Here is a 23282-nt window from a genome sequence, read left to right on the forward strand (position 1 = left end):
TCTGAGTTCCTCTCGGATAGCCGAGCTTCTCACCCTATCCTTAAGGGAGAAGCCAGCCACCCTCCTGAGAAAACCCATTTCGGCCGCTTGTACCCACGATCTAGTTCTTTCGGTCACTACCCAACCTTCATGACCATAGGTGAGAGTAGGAACGAAAATTGCCTGGTAGATCGAGACTTTTGCCTTCCGGCTCAGCTCTCTTTTCGTCACAACGGTGCGGTAAAGTGATTGCAATACTGCTCCCGCTGTTCCAATTCTCCGGCCAATCTCCTGCTCCGATGTCCCCTCACTCGTGAACAGGACGCCGAGGTACTTGAACTCCTTCACTTGGGTTATGTTCTCATTCCCTACCCGGAGTAGGCACTCCATCGGTTTCCTGCTGAGAACCATGGCCTCAGATTTAGAGGTGCTACTCCTCATCCCAGCCACTTCGCACTCGCCTGCGAACCGATCCAGTGAGTGCTGGAGGTCACGGACCGATGATGCCATCAGGACCACATCATCTGGAAAAAGCAGCGATGAGATCCTCAGGTCACCAAACCGCAACCCCTCCCCACCATGACTACGCCTCGATATCCTGTCCATAAATATCATAAACAGGATTGGTGACAAAGCGCAGCCCTGGCGGAGACCAACCCCCACCTGGAACAAGTCCGACTTTTTGCCGAGCATCTGGACACAGCTCTCGCTTTGGGCGTACAGCGATTGGATAGCCCTAAGAAGGGAACCCCTCACCCCATACTCCCTCAGCATCTCCCACAGTAGACCCCTGGGGACTTGGTCATACGCCTTCTCCAGATCCACAAAACACATGTAGACCGGATGGGCATACTCCCAGGCCCCCTTGTAATAAGTGGCACTTAATTTGCAAGACAGTGTAAGTAATTACATGTAAGCAAGTTGAATTCACTACCAGATACTTGTGAACAGCAGCTCACAAGTAAAAGGGCTGTATAGGTACATTTGAATAAAACTCTTAGGATATAAATGGCTGAGATGGGCCAGTATTGTTTCCACAAGTCATGCATATACTCTTTAAAATAAACATTTCAAAATGGCAATTTATTGTGCCAAAAAGGCACCTATTTTGAATAATGAAACAGGTATCTTCTCAAACAGCAAAGGCAGCTGTTTTGTTTGGAGCACAGCCAACATCAAGCAGGGATATCTGCAGACCAGTGTCATTTATGTCACTTTGCATACTGATGATATATTAGAGCAGGTGACAGGTGATAGAGCTGCCAATAAATAAAGTATCAAATATGTTTGCATTCAGTGATTGTATTCTGCTCTATGTAACAGGAGGGGAGCGGTCAACAGAAGCCATGGCAGGTTCACCACTTCACTGAAAATGCAAATTAGAGGCAAAAGGAAGAACACTTGTCAACAGTAGAAACCCTCATAGAATTTGTAATGGTTTATTGGTTATAATGGGAATTATATTGGTTTTAATGGTAACTGTAATGGTCCCTGTGGGTCTCTACTGGTAATTTATTGGCTTCTATTGGTGGTGCGTTATGTCTAGAGGATACCATTTAAGAACCAACAACGGTAATGGTTTTAATGGATAGCTCATGGTTTGTAATGGTATTTGTAGTGGAAACCATTGAAATTTCTGTGATGGGTTCTACTGTTTTTTTTAAAAGCAGGGATAGGTCTACTTTATGCACTATGATTAAATTATTTCCACTCCAACAATTAGAAAACCTACTCGCTTCCTCTTACAAAAATCACAGTCAGACGAACTTAATCTACAAACTCAAACTGCAAATCTCTTTTTCTGTTTTCATGGGCTAGAAATATGCTATGTGTATGTAAAATCCCTTCTGTCATGATAGCCATCAGGAATAAAACAGTGTTCCATAAGCTAAAGAAATGAAAATAGATTAGATTTGTGAAATTCTATTTTCGGTTTCAGTCTCACTTTATAAAACACTATATTAGGTTTCAACAACAAAACAGGTTCAATTAAAATGGAAAATAAGCTTAAATAAAACAATTAGATTAAATAAATAACATAAAAATACTGAGGTAAAAATGCCTGAAACTCAGAAAACAACATTCCATAATATATTAATCTCTGTAAATATTAAGTAGATTAATAAAGAAGGTTATATAAAACAGGCTAAGTAAAGACAGTGAGTGAAATGTATTTACTGCAATCTACAGTTAAATAATTACAATTGTAATGCATTTACAATCTAGTCTTATTACACTAGTTACACAATTTTCCGGATTCGCGCGTGTCGTTTGTCCTAACTGGCGACCCGTAGATTATCTTAAGCGTCGAAACATGGCGAGTACAGGCGGTCGTATAGCAACGGATAGTGACCTTCTGAGATATGCCGAATATACACCCAGACCTAAGCAGAGGAGTGAAACAGATATTGATAAACGCGTTGTGAGTAAACTTTACTGCGTGGCTTTTAAGACGTGTATTCATAAAAAACCGGTTAGTGGCGCATTAGCTCGTGTAAGCTCTGAAACACACGAGTAGCACGTAGCGGCTAGCCAGGACCCCAGCTGTTATCTATGTGACTTTGATTAGCTAGTTAGCTCCATATGCGCTAGTTTTAGCCTGCTAGATGTCTAGCTGTTCGTTTATGTGTTTAGCATCCATCTTTTTTTGCGAAACCTAACTTTCAGACCATCCACTTTAAGTCAAGTACAGATAAATAACCTTCACTGCGTATCTTGGTTAAAATACACAAGTTACCATGTCAGTAACTAGTAGCCGTTGAAGTGTAAAGTTGAATCGTGAGCACGTTCAGTACGTTTACATGGACAACAATATTCTGATATTAACCCGATTAAGAAACTACCATCTAAACAGAGATCATTGATTACCTTAATCTGGCTAAAGTCATACTCGAAGCAAACACAAATCGTATTAAGTCATGTGGAGTATTCCTATTTTAGTCACATTATCAAAGTGCATTACAGACATGTACACACCTTAACTACACTATTAACATCGTGTGGGAGTTTTCACCACATTTTGCGACAGGACACATACACACACGCGGCAAACAAGAGAGCACGGCTGCGTCCGAAACCACGTACTTACCTACTATATAGTAGGAGAAATGCATGTATTTTGGCTACTATATAGTAGGTAAGTACGCGGTTTCGAACGCAGCTCATGGCTTCAAGCAGTCGTCTATCTGCATGTATAGCATGACAAATAATTACCTGCACTTGAAGCTTTCATAAAATTAAAAATGAAACCCCCAAAACTGTATACGGTACCATAACGTAGAACTGTATGATGATGTGTGAAATTCTGGAGAGAACGTCCGACGGTGTGGCGTGGGGACGTAATGACGTGTGACCTTAATCACAATATTGTCTTATTCAGAATAAGGTCAATAATTAGATTACTGCTGTTCATGTAAATGTATTCACTATGAGCACAAAATATTTGCAGTCCATTAAAATTGGTTAAAAGCAGATTACTCACTTGTATTGTTGTCATTTACAGGGCAGCACACTAATTGCAGTTGGACTTGGTGTTGCTGTAGCAGGATTAGCAGGTAAGCAAAACTGATGTAAAGTTAAATGCTCAGAAATAATTTTAGCGTTATGATACAGTGGATTTTCCTCTGTAATCTGTTACATACACCACAGGGTTGAGCTCTCTCCATCCTCAGTAGTTTCTCACTGACTTAGTGATTCATCTCTCATCTATGCATGAACCAGCGTGTCTTTGATTTCACATGGAAGTTAAAAAGGTCAGAGTTAGATCTGGTGATAAGAAAGGCTGACCTTACATTTTTTTCTTTTACAGAAGTGTATATTCATTTGCTTGTTTTGTATTTGTTTGTTTTATTTATTTATTTTTTTTTCTGTGACTATATTCACATTTCCATAATTGTCTGTAGTGTGTGAAGTCATGTGGAAAAAATAAGTGCATCCTGTGGAAATTGTTTTTTTTGTTTTTTTATGTTATTTGGTCAAGCAAACATTTGATCCTTCTTGAAACAGTGCCTTTTAATAAAGTTGATGCACTCTATTAAATGACACACAAAATTTACATTTTGTAGTAATTTTGACAATTTAAATGAACAAGAACAACAAAAAACAACAGATCAGTCACATGGAAAAAGTAAGTACACCCCTACATTTATCACACCTTCAAATCCACAAGATTAGAATCAGGTTACTGCTTAGGGAGTGCAGGTGGAACCTGTCTTATTTATACCCCTCTCATGTCTAGTGTCTGGTGTTCCCTTTGCCATTGAGGTGTGTGGTGTCCTCATGCCAAGATCTAAAGAGGTCTGTAAGGCCTTCAGACAAAAAGGTTGTGGATGCCTATGAGTCCGGCAGGGGATTTAAAAAGATCTCCAAATTATTTGAAATGCATCATTCCACTGTATGAAAAAAAATCTACAAATGGTGCAAATTTCAATCGACTGCCAGTTTGTCCAGGACTGGCCATCCCAGCAAATTCAGCCCAAGAGCAGACTGTCTGATGTAAAAAGAATTCTCCAAGAACCCCAAAATTTCATCAGAGGATCTGCTGGTAAGTCTTGCAACTGCTGGTGTCAAAGTGCATGCTTCTACAATCAGACAGAGATTGCACAATTTTGACCTGCATGGGAGGCAGACTATAGTTTTACTATAGAGCAAGACTACAGTTTGCCAATGAGCATATAGGCAAGTCCTCCAAAGACCAGGCCTTTTGGAATAATGTGCTCTGGACAGATGAATTAAAGATAGAGTTGTTTGGCCACAGTAACAGCAGACATGTTTAGCGCTGACCAAAGACAACTTTTCAGGAGAAGCGCCTCATACCAACTGTGAAGCACAGTGGAGGAAATGTTATGGTTTGGGGTTGCTTTGTTCCCACAGGGACTGGAGAGCTTGCATTCATTGATTCAACTATGAATTCTGCATCATATCAAAGAGGGCATGAAGATAATGTTAGGCCAACTGTCTGAAAGTTGAATTTGAACTGAAAGTGGAACTTTCAACAGGATAATGATCCTAAGCACACTAGCAAATCCACAGAGGAATGGCTCAAAAAGAATAAATGGAGGGTTATGGAATGGCCTAGTCAAAACCAAGATTTGAATCCCATTGAAATGATGTGGTATCGTGTAATGGAGGAGCAGACGGATACAAGTGCAGTTAAGAGCTTTAATTAAAGATATAGGCAGATAAATCCAAATTGATAGGGCAAAATGATGGTGTTAAAACAGGCGAGGTGTCAGGCGATCAGCAAACGGGCATAGGAGCAAAACAAGGAACGGGATAAAAAAACCATGAGACGAGAGCAAAGATTAAGGCTTGGTACAGGTCTGGGAGTGTACCTTTCAACAGGATAATAATCCTAAGCACACTAGCAAATCCACCAATAAATGGCTCAAAAAGTAGATTTGGAGGGTTATGGAATGGCCTAGTCAAAGCCCAGTTTTGAATCACATTGAAATGTTGTGGGGGGATTTGAAATGGACAGTACATGCAAGAAATCCCTCAAACATCATGCAACTGAAAGAATACTGGATGGAAGAGTGGTCAGAATTTCCAGCAATCCTGGTGGACAATGCGAAACACCTACAAGAAGTTATTTCTGCTAAAGGGTGCAACACTAGGTTCAGAGGCCATATATATATATATATATATATATATATATTTTTTTTTTAAAAAAAGCCAACAATTTCCATGGGGTGTACTTATTTTTTCACATGACTATGTGTATGATTGTGCCCTGTGATGGGCTGGCCCCCAGTCCAGGGTGTCCCCCGCCTTGTGCTTTGAGTTCCCTGGGATAGGCTCCTGGCTCCCCGTGACACTGTGTAGGGTAAGCGGTATGAGAAGTGGATGGATGGACTTATTCACCTGAAAACGCTGTATGGGATCTTGCCAGCTTGTTGTCTGGCCAGTCTCAGTACTAAAAGAAACTGCCTTCAGTCAGTGTATTTATTAAATCAGGAGGCCGTGTGTTTCTGTTTGTTCTGTTCTTGCAGGTGGATGTTAGGCTATGTCTGCAGAAAACATTTTTTATAAAAACTCTGTAAACAGTAGTTGCTTAAGATAGGAGATATGTAATGGCATTTCCATAACAGAGAACACAACTTTTTTTCCTCAAAATATTTTAAGCTTTACACTGTAGAACTTGATGTGAACTGTCTGAGAACTTGATGTGCTCACCAGCAGCCAATTTAGTGCCACTGCTGCCAAAGGCAGCTGACAGCAAAGTTCTGGCAACATCAAAGTGAGCACTGTTATGACAGTTGTAGGAGGGCAGCACTGGATTATGTGCATGGCTTCAAATACTGTAGCCGCAATGGTGAAATGTAACCTAAACATAATCATGAACAGAAAAATAGATCCTTTTCGCCTCAAGCTCACTTTGAAGCATGTTTCTGTTCATATGACTGGTTTCTCTCAAGGCTGGCTGGACCATGCTATGAAACTGAACAATCTTTCCATATTAATAACATTGCCATGAAATACATTTATGATACTGAATAGGATTAAAAGAATGTTATTATCAGGGGAAAATTGCACCTTATATTATGATGCCTGCTCTACTTTTCTTAAAATACAATGTATTGATATTGCCCTGTTCGATTCATCATGAAATAAATGACATAGTTCTTATAATAAAGAAATAACAATAATTAAATAATAATTAAAGTTATAATTAAAACATGAAAAATATATTAATGTTTCATGTCAATATTTTTTATGACAAATGTGTGTCGATATTGTCTTGTTTCAATATCATATGTCTCATCATGGCTTTAGTGTTTCATCTCATGATTAATTGCAGGTCTGTTGTTAGACAGTGTATAATCTGACGCATCACACGTTATCACAGTCTGTTATAGAATTCAGCCAAGTAGTGCGACAAGTAATAATCTTAAGACAACTGTAATTGCTGTCTTTATAAAAATTCTCAGTGTGACTGCAATAATCGAACGATCTATGAATGTTCCAGGTTTTAAACCAATAAAACAATTATACTTAAGCCAGTTATACTTCATTAATGAAATCATAGTAACACATTTCTTATTGATTTATTAGAAAAAGGATTTTATTAAATCAGGTATTTTACTGGACAGGAAAAATATTGACAGCAACTTGAAGAGTCAGGGGCATGGTAGTTTAGAGGTTGGCACATTTGCCTCGCACCTCTGGGGTTGGGGGGTTTGAATCCCACCTCCTCCCTGTATGTTCAGAGTTTGCATGTTCACCCCGTGCTTTGGGGGTTTCCTCCAGGTTCTCTGGTTTCCTCGCCAGTCCAAAGACTTGCGTTGTAGAATGATTGGAATGTCTAAATTGTCCGTAGTATGTGAATGTGTTTGCGATGGGTTGGCACCCTGTCCAGCTTGTGCCCCGAGTTCCCTGGGATAGGCTCCACGCTCCCCTGCCACCCTGTGTTGAATGAGAGGTACAGAAGATTGATGGATGGATGGATCTCAAAGAGTAAAATTGTTTTTGAGAATTTCTCCCTTATTGAGTCTTGGCCAATTCCCACCCACCAGTCACCACTATCATACGACAGCCACCAACCTTGGAGGGTAAAGGCTAACACATGCTTCCTCCGAGACACGTGAATCCAGCCAACCACAATTTTTAATATTGCTGCTCATGCTGCATCATGTGGCGGCATAACACAGTTCAGAAAAGCACTCCCCTTTTGCATCCACGAGCTCACAGATACACATGATTGGCTGTAGCTATGCTGTGAATTCTAGATGGTGGGAAAATGCTAAATAGTAGGTACTATGGACTGTTTCAATATTATTTTTTGCAAGTCTGTGTGGGCTGAATGAAATGTGGCAGTGGGCCACGTATAGTAGAAAATGATGGTTAGTCCCTTGAAAGTTTTTAAAAGTATTACTGTAAGAGATTTTTCAAGTCCTCAGAAAATCCTTACGATGATTAACAAGGCCAAGGCTGCCATTAGCACAAAAAACCCAAAGCCTCTTTACCATAAAATGAATGACTACAACTTTTAAAAGCCTAAACCCGGGTGATTAAATGATCCCAACTCCGGTCATCAGAACGTTTACTTTTTTCTTTCCTGGTAGGTGTATCTGCCTGACTCCCTACCTTCATAGAATAGGTAATGCTTGTTAATAGGCTTGATACCCAACTGTGATTGTATGAGGTCATCATGGAACAACACTTGTGGTTGCTTCGAGGAAGTTACCTAATTCCTCTTCCAGTACAGCTCTCCAGCCAAAAATCTCTTTCCAAGCAGTGTGTGGTCTGCTAAGGGCTCAGAGAGGCGCAAGGGCTTTGGCTCAGAGAGGAGCAAGCCTTTTTTCAGGGTGAAAGTAAAATAACTGTCCAGTTAACAATCTTTCAGCATGTCCTAAAACGTTTCACAATTATCCACACCATATTCTCTTCAGGAACTACAAATAACTCAAAAAGGAGTTTATTTTATTATCATCTTTTAGATTTTTTCAGGTTTTCAAACACTCAGTGCCTTCAGTGTTGGTTATGCGAACACATTTATTACGGAGTATGTATTTTGAAGGAGTTTCTATTAAAGATGTTTTTGTTTTCTGGGATTATATGTAATATGTACATTTAATGTGTGTATATATAATATAGGTAGGTGTTGTATGTTTTTAATTCCCTCTTCATACTACAACTTTTTCTTCATAATCCCAAGCAGAGCCTCTTATGTTGACACTTTTTTTTGGGTGCTGATTTGGTTCAGGAGAGAAACACGGATGATGGCCAACACTGTGGCCACAAAATATAGAGGGAAGCTGAAGGGAGACTTTTCCATTTATTAAACTTGAATAAAAGTGTTTTTGTATTTGGCTTTGCCTTCATGCCAGCTATTCTGATGCCTCAATTTGTTAGATCGATGGAACACATTTAACCCAATAATCTCATTTAACCCAATAATCTCCTTAATCTTTCATTTATTTTTAGGTCGATATGCCTTCCACTTATGGAAACCTCTTGGTCAAGTTATCACAGAAACTGCCAAAAAGTTTCCCTCTTCAGTAAGTAACAAACTTTGTTAACTCGGCAGTCTACAAAATAAAACTGTTTTTCAAATATTTTGTGTAGAACATCTTTTTGAATCCTGCAGTTTCATAATCAGTTTTAGGCAGTCATAAATTGTTAAATGTTCTTCAATTTTTCCAAGTTTTATGCTGCATGTTGTATGGCCAGAAGCATTTTTGGCATGTTAACCTTCCACTTGTGGGGTTTCATTCTCGTGGAGTTGCAGTTTCACCTCGGACTTGAGTTCATATTGATTGATTCCCCCCTCAATGCTTTGAGGTTGTGGCATGCATGTAAACCTCATTTGACCCACAATCCACCACTTTAAGATTAGCTAAACCTCAACTGCAATACTGAATACTTTCTCCTCTCATTATATAGTATTATCTTTGATCTTTAACTCTGTCTACTCTATTGCTCCTCGATTAGCCATTGGCTCTTGCTTGTCACAGTAGTCAGTCTTCTTTACTGCCTAAAGGTGGGTTGATGTTGTTTGGTGATGATGTTTGGATCCCACCATTTTGTTTATCCTAACACATTTAAACCATGCTTTATACATTAATTTGAAAATATGTGCATGTGTTACATTAATCTTAGATACAGGTCATAAACAAACATGGAAAAAAAGGGCTTTGAACAAAAATGTTCAGAAACAAATAAGGCTTGTAATATAAACATCCTTAATGACCGTCGAACCAAGTTTTGTTAGCTGTTTTTTGTATTATTGTGGAGGACCTCCCTCTGTCTGAACGTTATATATTTTAATGTATTTCACCAGGCATTCTCGGCGTATTACAAAGGTGGATTTGAGCAGAAGATGACTAAGCGGGAAGCCAGTCTGGTTCTAGGGATCAGGTAAGAATGTGATTCCTATGTGTTCTTCTCAGCCTTCTCTCACATTAGTTCCATGTTTTAATTGTTCCTTAGTGCGTTGGTCTATATGAACAAAGGCTTTTTCTTTCGCAACATGTGAATGCGCTGAATCACTAGTTTTCCCAGCAGGGCATGTGGTCCTGTTAAAAGACTGTCTTTTTGGTTTCATGTCTTAACTTTGATCCTAGTGGCGGTGACGGCCGTAAACCACAGTCTTGTCTTTAGCTTTGTAATCTGCTCAGTCAAGGACCACCCGAAATTTCTCTAGTGCAGGAGGAATGAAGAAGTGTCGTCAGGGTTTCACACCAGCTGTGACTCACCCTGGCTCTATTACCCTCTCTGTGGTGGACTTTGCATCATATCGTTGCTGCTCATTTTTTCCTTTTCTCTGTTAAGGTGTCATTTGACTGCACCACACAGTGATGAGCATTGCTTGGCTGTGTTCCTTTATTTTACTTACTATCAAATATAGCTTCTCAGCTCGGTTAAATAAGCTTAATTCATGCAGGTTTAAACATACCTTGCATTTAAACGCATAGAAGAGAAGAGAGATGCAGCACTTGCCGCATCACTTGCTACAGTTAAATTTAACATGGAATGTCTTTCTATGGTTGGCTTTCTAACCCCCTCTTAGTGATTACGTCATGGTGTCCAGGGCCAGAGATGCAGACAGGGCGTGACAACAGGACAAATGGCCGCTGGAGTCACTCTTTTAATGTCCCCTGAAAGACACTATTTAATTAGCACTTCCATTCAGTATGGGGAGCATGCTGCTTCTAGTGAATGAGATGAAACATAGTCGTTACAAGACATTACAATTCAATCTGTACCTAGTCTCTGCTGTTCCACAATGAAATGTTTCACAAAAAATCTTTTGATGAAATGTTTCACAAAGAAATTTGCGTTCAAAAGGGTTGCATCAGTTTGTCTTTCGCTTTATCATTTTGAGAAAAAGGGATCTCTTAAAAAATGGTGAGGATAAGCAATTGGACTGATTTACACTCCCATCTGTGCCGCCTTATAAAGCCATCTGGAGTGCTGTAGCCAATATGAGCCCTCAGTTCATGAACTATGATACTGATGAATCAAACCTAGGCAATCTGGCCTGATGGCATGCTTGATGGCATGCTCCCTATGTATGTAAATGACCACAGTTCCTTTTGGGCAGACCATTGTTTTCAGTAGATCCTCTAAGATGGTTTATCAGTTAGGACTTATTCCATATGTTTATCACCAGATTTATTGAGGGTCTAGTTATGGAAGGTGATATTTTTTCACTGTAAGACTCTAGTGTGAAGGTGAGTGGCTAACAGCCTTTACACCTTTTTTCTGGAACCTTTACACAGCTTTTGTCTGTAGAGGCCATTTTGATAATGCTGATGATTTGTTTGAACCAAGTACTGCTCGAGATCTTAATGCTGGGAGAATAATTGGGTTCGTCGTATTTGCTATATGGCCACTAGATGGAGATGTGCTGTCATTTACCAATGATTGTTTCATGCATGTTTCCCTTTGCACAGTCCAACAAGCACCAAGACAAAGGTGCGAGAAGCCCATAGGAGGATCATGGTCCTAAATCATCCAGATAAAGGTAAGTGGCTTTTATTCTGCAAGCCTATGTCACAAACGGTTAAATATATTTTCTTTAAATTTATATTTTTAACTAATCTTTCTTCTGTATTTTGTCCATTGTTTTTATTCAGCAGCAGGTTAATTACATAACCAATCCTGACATTTATGTGGTATAAAAAGATTAAGCATATATGGATACATGTATAATATTCTGTGGTCTTTGACCAATGAATTTACTAGTGCCCTGAATTTTTCTGTGGCCTTTTAGACTTGTCCAATACAGTCAACTACAGATAGGTGCAATTTAAAAAAACAAAACAAAAAACAGCTGCCCTGTGATTTGTTTCCCTGCTCAAGGTTAATGGCTCCCCTCACGTCTAGCTTTTCCTTCCACCACCTGCATTTTTCACAGACCTGAGCTCTGTGTGTGTGTGTGTGTGTGTGTGTGTGTGTGTGTGTGTGTGTGTGTGTGTGTGTGTGTCTACCTGCCTGCCAGCCAGTCCAGCGCTCCTCTGCTCCCCCAGGACACTGTTACAGTGTGCTTTGTGATGCCTATCTGTGGCTGAAAGATAAGGCCTTTAACCATGAGCAAGATGCTCTGCAGAGAGGGAGAGACCTGTTCTGCAGAGAAATATTGCTCATTAAAGCTGCACCACAAATACACATGTAGCAGTAACATCCATTTTATTATGCGGAAGGCGTAGGCGAGTAGAGTGAATATCTAATCCCGTCAGAGGAAAGAACAGATCCCCAGTTATGGGCGTCTACAACATTTCTTGGCATGAGATGTTGACAGAACGAGACACTGTAGGCTTCATAAATCATCATAAAGAGTGATTGCATCCCATGTTTTGTCTTAATCTGCTGATCTGATGTCAAACCCAGTTTCAGTGGGAAATTACTGTTCCATTAATTAGATGAATGGATTCTCTATACTTTGCTGTGCACACATGGAATACAGCTCTTTGTATGACATTTGTCATGATTTTGACTTCAGTCAAGCGATTAGGTCACGATCAATATTCATGTCATTTGTTTGTCCGGTTTTCCAGTAATGGCAGTGTGCTGCAACTATTTCTCGGCTGATGACTATTGATGACTATTTCTCACGGCCTGAGTAATGACATGGAATGACTGTTGAATTAGCCTTCATTAGCTTGCTATCAGTGAATCTGTGTGGATGTTTGAGCATGGTCTCGATGGCTGTCTGTGTTTAGTTTAACTGAAGTCTTTTAAAAGCACATCTCTTCAAATATTAAAGTACCTGGAAAGTCATGTCATCAGCCACAGGCACTGACTTGTTCTGTGTTTTTATGAGGGTGTTAAAGATGAGCTTAAACTTTTAGATTTAAGTTGTGTGTGTGTGTGTGTTTGCACGAGCCATTTGTAATTAAGTCTGTCACTGCAAGCTGTGTTGCTTTTGCTGCTCCCTCTCTGGCATGCAGACAGATTAGCAGCTGCTCCCTGATACCTGGTCACTCTCCAGTTTGTTCTCCAATTTATAACCGCCACTGCTCCCGACACACTCGTTGGTGAGAGCAGGCAGTGTGCGTGTTTGTGAATTTTTTCCATGATGAATAGCCTAAAGGCTGGACGAGGTCACAGCGTCACATTCTGACTCTGAAGATGTCAGTCAAGGCAAATTAAAGCTGCTCATGCAGAAAACACTATTACAAAATGATCAAAAATTTAAAATGTAAAAAAAAAAAATAATAATAGCACACTATTTGAGGTCATAAGTGCCAACTATAAAAGAGCCCGAGTACAAAGGTGATCCTTCCTGGAGTTTGACAAAAATGATGGTGTTTCTCTGCAGCACTACTCACCATTGTTTCCTATTGGCTGTTGTCTAATGTGGTATAAGGACACAAACTACAGAATTGTATAGTTACCCAATTGAAAATGAGATATCTTGATCCTTTTCACCAGAAATCAGACAAATAGCAGTTAGAACTAAAAAATGATGGTGGATAAAAGATTATGGAATCTGTGCAGAGCATCTTTGTCTAGTAGTCTTAGAATGAGGCTCTCACTGTAAGTCGAACAGATGTTCACAAAGCACAACATTTAACATGTATGTTAAATTGGGCCTAAATATCAAATGTGAAATATTGAGGTATTCGAGCTCCAGAGCAGTCATGGAGCTGGTGCCCATGTTTGAAGTAATTTTGGGTTAATGAAACTATTAGCTAAGTAATGTGTAAGCATATTACATATAAGTGGAAAGGAAATTGTTCAACCATGAGTTCCTGTTTCACAGGGGTATAAATATGAGGTAACGCACTCCAAATTCCCTTAGTCATTTATAACAATGGTAAGACCAAGCAATATAGCTGTGATGTGCGGCAAAAGGTTGTTGAGCTTCGCAAAATGGGGAGTGGCTATAAGACCACAAGCATTGCACAAGCATTGAAAATGCCCATTTACAACATCAGGGCAATAATTAAAAAGTTCCAGTCAACTGGAAATGTTATGAATTAACCAGGAATTGGACATGTGTTTATATTGTCTCAACACACTGTGAAGAGGATGGTTCGAGTGGCCAAAAACTCTCCAAGGATCACAGCTAGAGAATTGCAGAAGTCAGAAAGTCTCCAAAACTACAATCCGAAGTCACCTACATCACCACAAGTTATTTGGAAGTGTTTCAAGAAAAAAGCCTCTACTCTCATCCAAAAATAAACTCAAGCATCTTCAGTTTGCCAGACACTACTGGAACTTCAAATGGGATCGGGTTCTGTGGTCAGATGAAACCAAAATAGAGCTTTTTGGCAATAAACACCAGAGGTGGTTTTGGATCACACAGAGAGGTAGCCATATGGAAAAGTACCTCATGCCCACGGTTAAATATGGTGTAGGCTCTTTAATGTTTTGTGGCTGTTTTTCTGCCAGAGGACCTGGACATTTTGTCAGGATACATGGCTTCATTGACTCTATCAAATATCAACAGATATTAAATGAAACCTGACTGCCTCTGGCAGAAAGCTTAAAACGGGCCGTGGTTGTATCTTACAGCAGGACAATGATCCAAAACATACATCAAAATCAACACTAAAATGGTTTACTGACCACAAAATCAAGGTCCTGCCATGGCCACCCCAGTCCCCTGACTTGAAGCCCATAGAAAACCTGTGGGGTTAACATGAAGAGGAGAATCTACCAGTGTGGGCCTCGTAATTTGTAGGACCTGGAGAGATTCTGTGTTGAGGAATGGTCTCAGATCCCTTGCCATATATTCTCCAACCTCATCAGGCATTATAGGAGAAGACTCAGAGCTGTTATCTTGCCAAAGGGAGGTAGCAAAAAGTATTGACTAAAAGGGTGCCAATAATTGTTGCACACGTATATTTAACAAATGTATATCCATGAGATCAGAGTATTTTTGTGAATTTTTTAACAAAAGGTTAAACAATAAAGGCAATTTTTCACAGCCTTCTTTGCTCATATTTACCATGGGTTCCAATATTAGTGGAGGACACTGTATATTTAATCTACAACAGTATTTTGTCTTTTTTTTGTTGTGTTACAAAGCACAGATGTGTTATCAAATCTGTATTATGCACTTGTGATTGATTAGGCACTGTGTTTTCAGTGATATCAGTCACCATTTGGAGCCCACTATTAGCTCCTTCAACATACATATTTTGCATGCTGTGTAAAGCTCCAGCTTTAGCTGCTTTACTATGTGGAGTGTAGGAGGAAAGGGGGAAAAAACACACAAAACATGATGGGTAATTGATGCTTCTTCTGCAGGTGGATCTCCATATTTGGCAGCGAAGATCAATGAAGCAAAAGATCTGCTCGAGTCTGGCCATCGGAGTTAACTGCCTGCGTTCTTCAAAGCACCATTCGCTCAGCCTTTTTTCTGTTCACTTTCAACCTCTGCCTGTTGTTCCTCCTCCGCTTCCTGACCTCACACTGACCGATATCCTCTCACATGTTCTGACCCAGCCAACTCCGAGGCTCTGCATTGCTGTTTTGTCAGCCAAGAACCTCAACCTCTGTGAATCAGGCATCAGATCTGGATCTTATGTGTTAAAGGACCCATGTTGTAGATTGGAAGCATTCATATATATTAACATCATTATTGAAGCTGCATTGTAAATGTTTTTGATATGTCTGCTAAAAACCATCAGTCTGGTTTGCAGAACTGTACAGGTAGAAATGTACGTTCTCAAAGCTAAGCTAGATGGAGTAATGCTTGTAGAATATTATTTATAAGACTGAATAAACTGTTCTGGTTAATAATAGTGAGTGTAAGGGGCTGTTAATTTTATGTGCTCATCATCCTCATTTGTAAGTTGCTTTGGATAAAAGCATCTGCAAAATTAATAAATATAATGTGTGGAAATGTTTACAGGTGCTGAGAAAAACGTTCACCCGAATGCACAAGCAATCAATTAAGTTTCCAAAGTTAGACCAGTGCAGAATAGAATATGTCATGGAAACAATCCAATCAATTTCAGCATGTGTCAATTTGATCTTTACAACTGCCCTGTTTTTATAATGGAGAGCTAGTCTCAATCTCCTAGTAAAATAGGTGCTATGAAAAGCACAGGCAGAAACAATTGTCATCCTTCTTCTGCCTTCCTCACAGTCTGGCAGTGATGTGTGGATTTTGTCTGCTTTTCTCTCCTGGCCCAGCCCTGCTTAGATGCTGTAACTGACATCGATTACTTGCATGTATACAGTAAGTATATCAGAGGTGAGTGTTCTGCTGTTGTCTGACTAAAGCTGTGTTACACTCAGGCTGCCCTGTCGGTCTCTGTTGCCCTGACCCCTCCTGTGACTGCAGCTATTTTCAGCCTGCGCACTTGCTGTGAACTCTGCATGGAGTTTCTGAACAAGCCTGCTCTCTGCATGTCCTTCTCTCCCTATGGTGCATTTCCATTAGGTATTGTAAAATAAAAGAGCCAAGCATTCTTCATGCCTTTACCTATCCGGTGAAGTTGTTTTCTACCTCACCAAGCTTTAGAGACAGATGGGTTAGAATGTTCACTTCATAAAACTTATATTTATATTATAATAGCTTGGACATTTCCCCTAGCATTAGCATGTACTGTATTTTTACATGGGTTCTTAGTTATTGGGTTTCTTATACAGGTTTTTTTCCTCTGTGCCATTTTTACTAAGTAGTTCAATATAGTATAGTTTTTCATCTGGTTTGCTAAAAGCAAGGTCATGTCTTCCCAAGACCCTCTATTAAGGGTCAGTTTGTGTGTGGTTTTTGAGCACATGTGACTTTCCTGACTCTCCACAACTGCTAGTCATGCTGTGTGCTCGCTATCTGAGCCCCACTATTCACTCATCATAGATGAGACTTTGCATTCATCTGTAGAAAGGAATAATGTACGCTTCCATACGGTTTCCTTTATTGATACCGTGCCATAATGTTTGAGCTTCAGTTTTGAATAAATATAAGTATGTGCACAAAGCTAGCTAGATTGTGTAGTGCACTCCACACATCTGCCAGGTTTTTAAATTCCATTTCACATCAAAAACTCTGAGTCATGAGACAAGCAGAGCTTGTGAGTACAAACACAGACTTTGTGACCTACATTTTCAGCTCTGTTTAGTATGGAGCCTTTGAGTCTTTATGAAATGAGATGTGATGTATGTGTTAAACTCTTATGAGAAACAGAATGGTGCCGAAGAGAAAGCCTTGTTAGTTGAGCACCATACTAGAATGGCCTTGGAGAATATTTATATCACATTATCTCGAATAAAACTATGAATATCTTCTTTTAATGAACGTCATACTTCAATAAATGTCTTTTTTGGGTAATTTTTGCCTCATATTGTCGTAAGGAGATGCAAATTTTTGCATTTGTTTTTGCTGTAACAGAAATGGTGTAAATGTGATATACGTGTACATCATACATGATTACTACAACAGAATATCAACAGCATCTTATGGTGAGCATTGAAAATCATTTTCATACTGATTAGCAGTGCCACACAAATAATTTCATAATGCAGTAAAGTCATTGTCATTGGGAAGGATATAAATTGTACTTTAAGGTGTTTTTTTCCCCTCATTTCATAAACAAATCCGGAGATAATTAACTAGCTACTGTCAGTAGGAGAGATTAGTACAGCTCATGCAGCTTGTATTCCCTACCCAGTTTATTTATAGATGACTTCAGGAAACCTCATTCACAAACTCAGCTCTTTCCATAGACGTCCTCAGACAGACCAAAAGCATGTCTCCAACATTTCATCTTTATGCAAAATAGGCTATGCAAGTGACTGAAGATTTTTTTTATTTAAAAAAAAAAGTCTTATTTTTGAGGTTTCTAGAAAAAGTGGCACTGGAACATCTTTCTAGAAAATTCCTAGCTGGTGTTTAGTTGGTCTTTCTTTCAGACAAAGGCTAAGTCTGGAACTCGTTACTACTACTACTACTTCTAATAATACTATTACTACTACTGTACTATTTTGTTGAAATGTAGTACAGTAATGCATGGTGTCAGAAACAGCTGAAACTTTGATGGAGAGTACCTACCTACATCACATTAGTATCCTATTGCTATGGAGACAGGAACACGAGCAACACAAATAACTGTAAGAAAATAACTTTCAGAGAAAAGGTGAGGTACAACTTTAGAAGGCCTTTGGGGGAAAATAGGTGCAGAGTAAAAAGAAAGAAATTGCACACTGAGAGCCTTGTAAACATCCTGCTGTGCTAGCATTTTGATGGCCATCATCATCAGTCAAGCACAGATATTCAGAGCATTAATGGCTTGCATGCATGGCAAACCAAATGAACAGGAAGGGGGAAAAGGAAAATGAATGACTGTGCTTAATGTTCATTTTCCAGCTTCAGGGTTATTTAGAAAGAAGCTAGTGTGTCACAGAGGAAAGAAATAAGAAGCTGAACAGTAAGTGCTATTCTTGCAGTCTGGTTTTGGTGTCCAGCAAACACTATTTTTGTTCACTGGCAGGAAGAATAGCTTATGCAAGCTGTATTTCTGTGCACCATGCTGTCAACAAAATGCATTCATTTTTGCCGTCTTTTGCAGACTCAGGAAGTCTGTAATGACAAATTATTTGTTTAATCCAAAGTAAATGTACGCCTTTTCAAACGAATATTCGAGTTACAAAGTGTTGTCTATAAACAATTTGAACCATATCTAACCATACAATGGATATAGAAAGTCTACACACCCCTGTTAAAATGGCAGGTTAGATATATACGATAAATTATGGCAGAATTTTTTCCACCCTCAATGTGAAAATATAAAACACATAAATAAGTGAAAAGGAACCAGAAACAATTAAGGGATAAATAGGGAAAAAAAACAACTTACAATAACCTAGTTGCGTAAGTGTGTACACCCCTAAACTAATACTTTGTTGAAGCATCTTTTGATTTTATTACACCACTCAGTCTTTTTGGGTAAGAGTATATCAGCGTGGCACATCTTGACTTGGCAATATTTTCCCACTCTTTCTTGAAAAAACATTCTAGATCCGTCAAGTTGTAAGAGAATCTCCTGTGCACAGCCTGCTTCAGGTCACCCCACAGATTTTTAGTTAGATTCAGGTCTGGGCTCTGGCTAGATCATTCAAAAACATTGATCTTTTGGTTAAGCCATTCCTTGGATGGTTTGGATGTATGCTTTGGGTCACTGCCACACTGAAAGGGGAAATTCCTTTTCATCTTCATCTTACTAGCAGACACCTGAATGTTTTGCACAAAAAATCATCTGGTATTTGAAGATATTCATAATTCCCTCCACCTTGATGAAAGCCCCCGTTCTGGCTGAAGAAAAGCAGCCATAAAGCACGATGCTGCCACCACCATGCTTCACCTGGGTATGGTGTTCTTTTGGTGATGTGCTTTTTTTTTTTTTCTTTCTTCAACAAATATACCTTTTGAAATTATGGAATTATTATACCTGTTGGAATTGGTCTTGTCAGACCATAACACATTTTGCCACATGGTTTGGGGTGAATTAGTTGGGCTTGGATTTTTTTTGTGAGCAAGATCTTCTGTCTTGCCACCCTACCCAGACGTGAAGAATATGGGAGATAGTTGTTGCATGCAGAGAGTAAACTGTTCCGTGATATATGTAAAGTTTTGGAAAAAAAATTGTCCCCCTCTCCTGATCGATTGACAGTGAGACCCTGTACAGACTTTGTAAGTTCTTTGCAGACCATAGCTTCAGCAGTCAGATGAAACCAAGATGTGAAGAAATCCCTACAGAAACAGCTGATCTTTATTTGAGGTTAATCAGAATAATTTAAGTGATGACAGCTTTATGATCATTACTTTTGAACATGAGATAGGTGAGACTGGTTCATTCTGAACACACACCCCCAATTATAAAAGGGTGTGCACACTGTGAACACTGTACTTTCACATTGAGGGTGGGAAAAGTTCTGACATGATTTACCTTGGTTTACAAAAAATAGCCTCAGATCTAATTCCTGATAAACAAATTTAAAAAAGAATTGGATTTTTAAACGTTGAGGGCAGTAGAGAGCAGTGCTGGCTTAGTGGTTAAGACTGTGGGCTAATCATCAGAAGGTCATAAATTCACATCACTGAAAAACTGCCACAGTGGGCCCTTCTGCAAGACCCTTAAGCCTCAACTACTTCAGGGGGATCATATCATGGTTGACCCTGTGCACTGAACCCAAATTCCTAATAAGTTGGTATATGTATATTGTCTGAGTCACAATAAAAGCTGCTCATCTCGTCTTGTCAGATCTAGACCACCGCATATCCCATATCAGCAACTTGCAAAATAATAGCACTTGGGGGCATCCCACCTCCAAACTAATAAATATATTGTGTGTGGTTGCACTCAGAAAGCAAAATAAATAAATAAATAAATAAATGGGATGCTACCTCAGATTCATTCTTTTTTTTTTAAATGTATATTTGAACTGATGAACAGGAGTTTAAACAGACCCAAAAGGTCATTCTCTCCTGTGTCTATTTGATTTGCTTTGTAATCCCAATATCAGGTTTCACCCAGAGGTGGTGGATTCTCTTTTGTGACTGGTTCCTTTCATTGTTTCTTCCTTGTCCATCTCAGGAAGTTTGATCTCTGGTTTGCTCATTAGGGATCTAAATATATATGTACATCCGGATCGCTGTAAAGCTGCTTTCTGATGATGATGTCTATTATTAAAAGTGCTATAATAATAATAATAATAATAATAATAATAATAATAACCTGAATTAATTTTATTAATTAATAAAAAATGAACCTGAATCGATTCTGAACCGTCATCATACTTGCGTCAGCTGAATATATTATGATAAACACTATTTCCATTAATAATCAGTTATTGCCAAGTCTTATTCTCAGGGTATTTTCCTAGACATCCTTTAGTCCTGTTTTCATTGCGAGAACCATTTTCTGAAAAAGTTCGAGGAGGAAATATAAAAATGTTCTTATGACAGCAAACTATCTTCTTCTTTCCCATTAAGACAACAGAGTATTTTATTCAGAGTGATTAGGGAGCCTCTGCTTCACATCAAGTCTACTGACTTGTACTGCATGAAATGTTAGTAAAAAAATAAACACGGAAAATGTAACACAACTTTCATCTTGGCTTGTGTAATAATGTTTGCGTTTGAATAAAAAGGGTTTTAATAGAGTTTCTGAGAGTCATAATTAGCATGAGTTGATAACGATGGTGACGCGAGGAGAATGCACATTACATACACTCTGCACACAACAACAAAAGACCCTAAACAGTCAAATATTCTCCATCACTCTGGGGTGGAAATGTTCATGGGTAAGTAATAACTGCAGCATGGCTACTATTCTGTAGTATTTACCACGGCTGAAGTTCCCAAAAAGAACTGTAGCACAGAATGCACAATGACAAGCTGGACGAAAAATTACTTCTCTGAACACTTTCCGTAACGTTGAGGTGAGCTGTAATGCTTTTGGCAAACTGGTGCACAACTCTGAAATAAATGCTCAGTACAGTGAATAGCCTCAGACACTGGATCTGCTGGGTGCACACTTGTGTGTCACAGTACATATCCATAGTCCACATTCTTCATTTATAATTGAGCAGTGCTGTATTCCTAGATTTCTCTCCTCGTTGTTGACAGAAAATTACGCAACAGGATCAGATGTCTGAGTAGAGCTTCTTCAAGTAAGCACATCTATCCCGATTCTGTGCATTTTACTTTTGCCGTCCTCAGTGTCTATAAACCAGAACAGCAGGGGTGACGGCTACAGCAGTGAGGGAGAACCCTGTTCTGAGTTTCTCTGAGGCTTTGGCCAGTCTCATTCTGTCTGTCACCGAGGCCCAGCGCTCGCAGGTCCCATAACCTCAGTGTCAGCAACTGTCTCTCTGTTTGTTATGTTGAGCTGAGGGCCTCAAAACCACAGAACTTCCAGCGTTTTTCCAACGTGGCGCCCACACCACTAAACTCCTGCTTGAACATGTTCGGTAGCCGCACCATCAGCCGCTCTAGATCACTGGCAGAGATCTGAGAAGAGATATTTACTGATATAAGTAAATACATTTATTTATACCTATTGTGAAATCTGATGGGTTTTTTTTTATGTAAGTTTAGTGCATCTTTCACCGTCATAAGCTTGTCTACAGTGCAATGTGCATTTTGATCTTGGCCCTTCGGTCAGCAGTCAAAGCCTACTCAATTAGGCCACTTGGGCTCAAAGAGAGTTCAGTACAAGGTGCTACACTGAACACAGAATAATCTACATGGCAGGAAAATAAACCATGTGCATGGTTTTATTGCATATTTCTACTCATAGAATGTGATTTATCAAGTTTTTCTTGTGCACGACGATGTGCATGCTTATCACTTATTGTCAATCATGTCAGCATAATGACAGAGTAATTATGATTCCTGTGCTCATAAGCTGCAGACAGGTATCATAGATAATGGAAAGTAAAATCATATAAAAGACACATTTAAAGATTGCTAGAGGGTGATTTAATTTGCCCAGTACAGATTTAGTCTCTATTCTACGGTTTTTAGCCTTGGGCTTATTTCGCTGAGAAATTGGAGACCAGTCTGGTACTTTCTAACAAACTCTGAGTCGAATAATGTCGCATTACATGCCTGCATATCACTCATGCTACAATGCATGACATTTCTGAACTAGCATGAGGATGTATTTTTAAAAGAGACTTCAAAGCACTTGGATCATTGTGTCTGCTAAATGCTGTAAAAGTACACGTACATTTCTAAAGACTGCAGTCGAAAAGACATTTTTTCATGCCATCACAGCTTTTCTAAATGTAATTGGGGTGATAGGTTGTCCATGTAATCATACTATCTAAAAATCTAAAAAATATTATTTCTTATTTATTTCATAGACAAACCACTCCAAGCCAAATAAACCAGTTTTGATTTACTTTACTTCATAACACAGTATCTCTACTTTATTCCCTTCATTTTTAAAGGGAAATTACCGTATTTAGCCATTTGGGGGCGTTTCTTTAGGCAAATGAGTATGGCCATGCAAGAGCAGAGCAAAATAAAATATGTGGGATTTATCAGTGTCCACTGCTTTCAGCACATGTGAAAAATGCCAATTTCTTGGCAGTTCTTATGAACAAATTTAGAACTTTTTTCTATGCACACTTTGATGAATGAGACCCCTGGTCTGCAATAGCATAAATATAAAGTTTTTTTCAAATACACAACAGAACACCTCTACTGCTCCATTCACATCATCTTGGAAACTGCAGGTGAATAAACAAATATTGTTATGACTTCAAAGCTGATATAAAATAAACGTAAAACAGAGGTTGTTGCTTTGATCTAACATTTGCTAGTATTAGCATAGAGCATAGTGTTCGTGTTAAACATCAGCAAAGCTCTTCCTAATATTTAATAGAAATAATGC

The 23282-nt window shown here is 39.1% G+C and overlaps 2 protein-coding genes across 3 annotated transcripts in view; one reads left to right on the plus strand and one right to left on the minus strand.

Moving 5' to 3' along the window:
* The first annotated feature begins 2278 nt into the window (after positions 1–2278).
* On the plus strand, positions 2279–15675 carry dnajc15 (DnaJ (Hsp40) homolog, subfamily C, member 15). Its single transcript, XM_053626903.1, has 6 exons — positions 2279–2401; positions 3482–3533; positions 8905–8978; positions 9761–9837; positions 11376–11446; positions 15181–15675. The coding sequence occupies exons 1-6, from the start codon at positions 2294–2296 to the stop codon at positions 15249–15251; spliced, it is 453 nt and encodes a 150-aa protein (XP_053482878.1). The 5' UTR covers positions 2279–2293; the 3' UTR covers positions 15252–15675.
* Positions 15676–19757: 4082 nt separating this feature from the next.
* Positions 19758–23282, minus strand: part of enox1 (ecto-NOX disulfide-thiol exchanger 1) — a 60135-nt gene continuing 56610 nt past the window's right edge. For both annotated transcript variants that reach the window (XM_053626905.1, XM_053626904.1), the window contains one exon: positions 19758–21892. In XM_053626905.1, the coding sequence (XP_053482880.1) occupies positions 21761–21892 (132 nt within the window). In that variant the 3' untranslated portion in view covers positions 19758–21760. The remainder of the gene's footprint in view (positions 21893–23282) is intronic.

The sequence above is a fragment of the Ictalurus furcatus genome, chromosome 6 (assembly GCF_023375685.1).
Source record: "Ictalurus furcatus strain D&B chromosome 6, Billie_1.0, whole genome shotgun sequence".
In the NCBI taxonomy this organism is placed as follows: domain Eukaryota; kingdom Metazoa; phylum Chordata; class Actinopteri; order Siluriformes; family Ictaluridae; genus Ictalurus; species Ictalurus furcatus.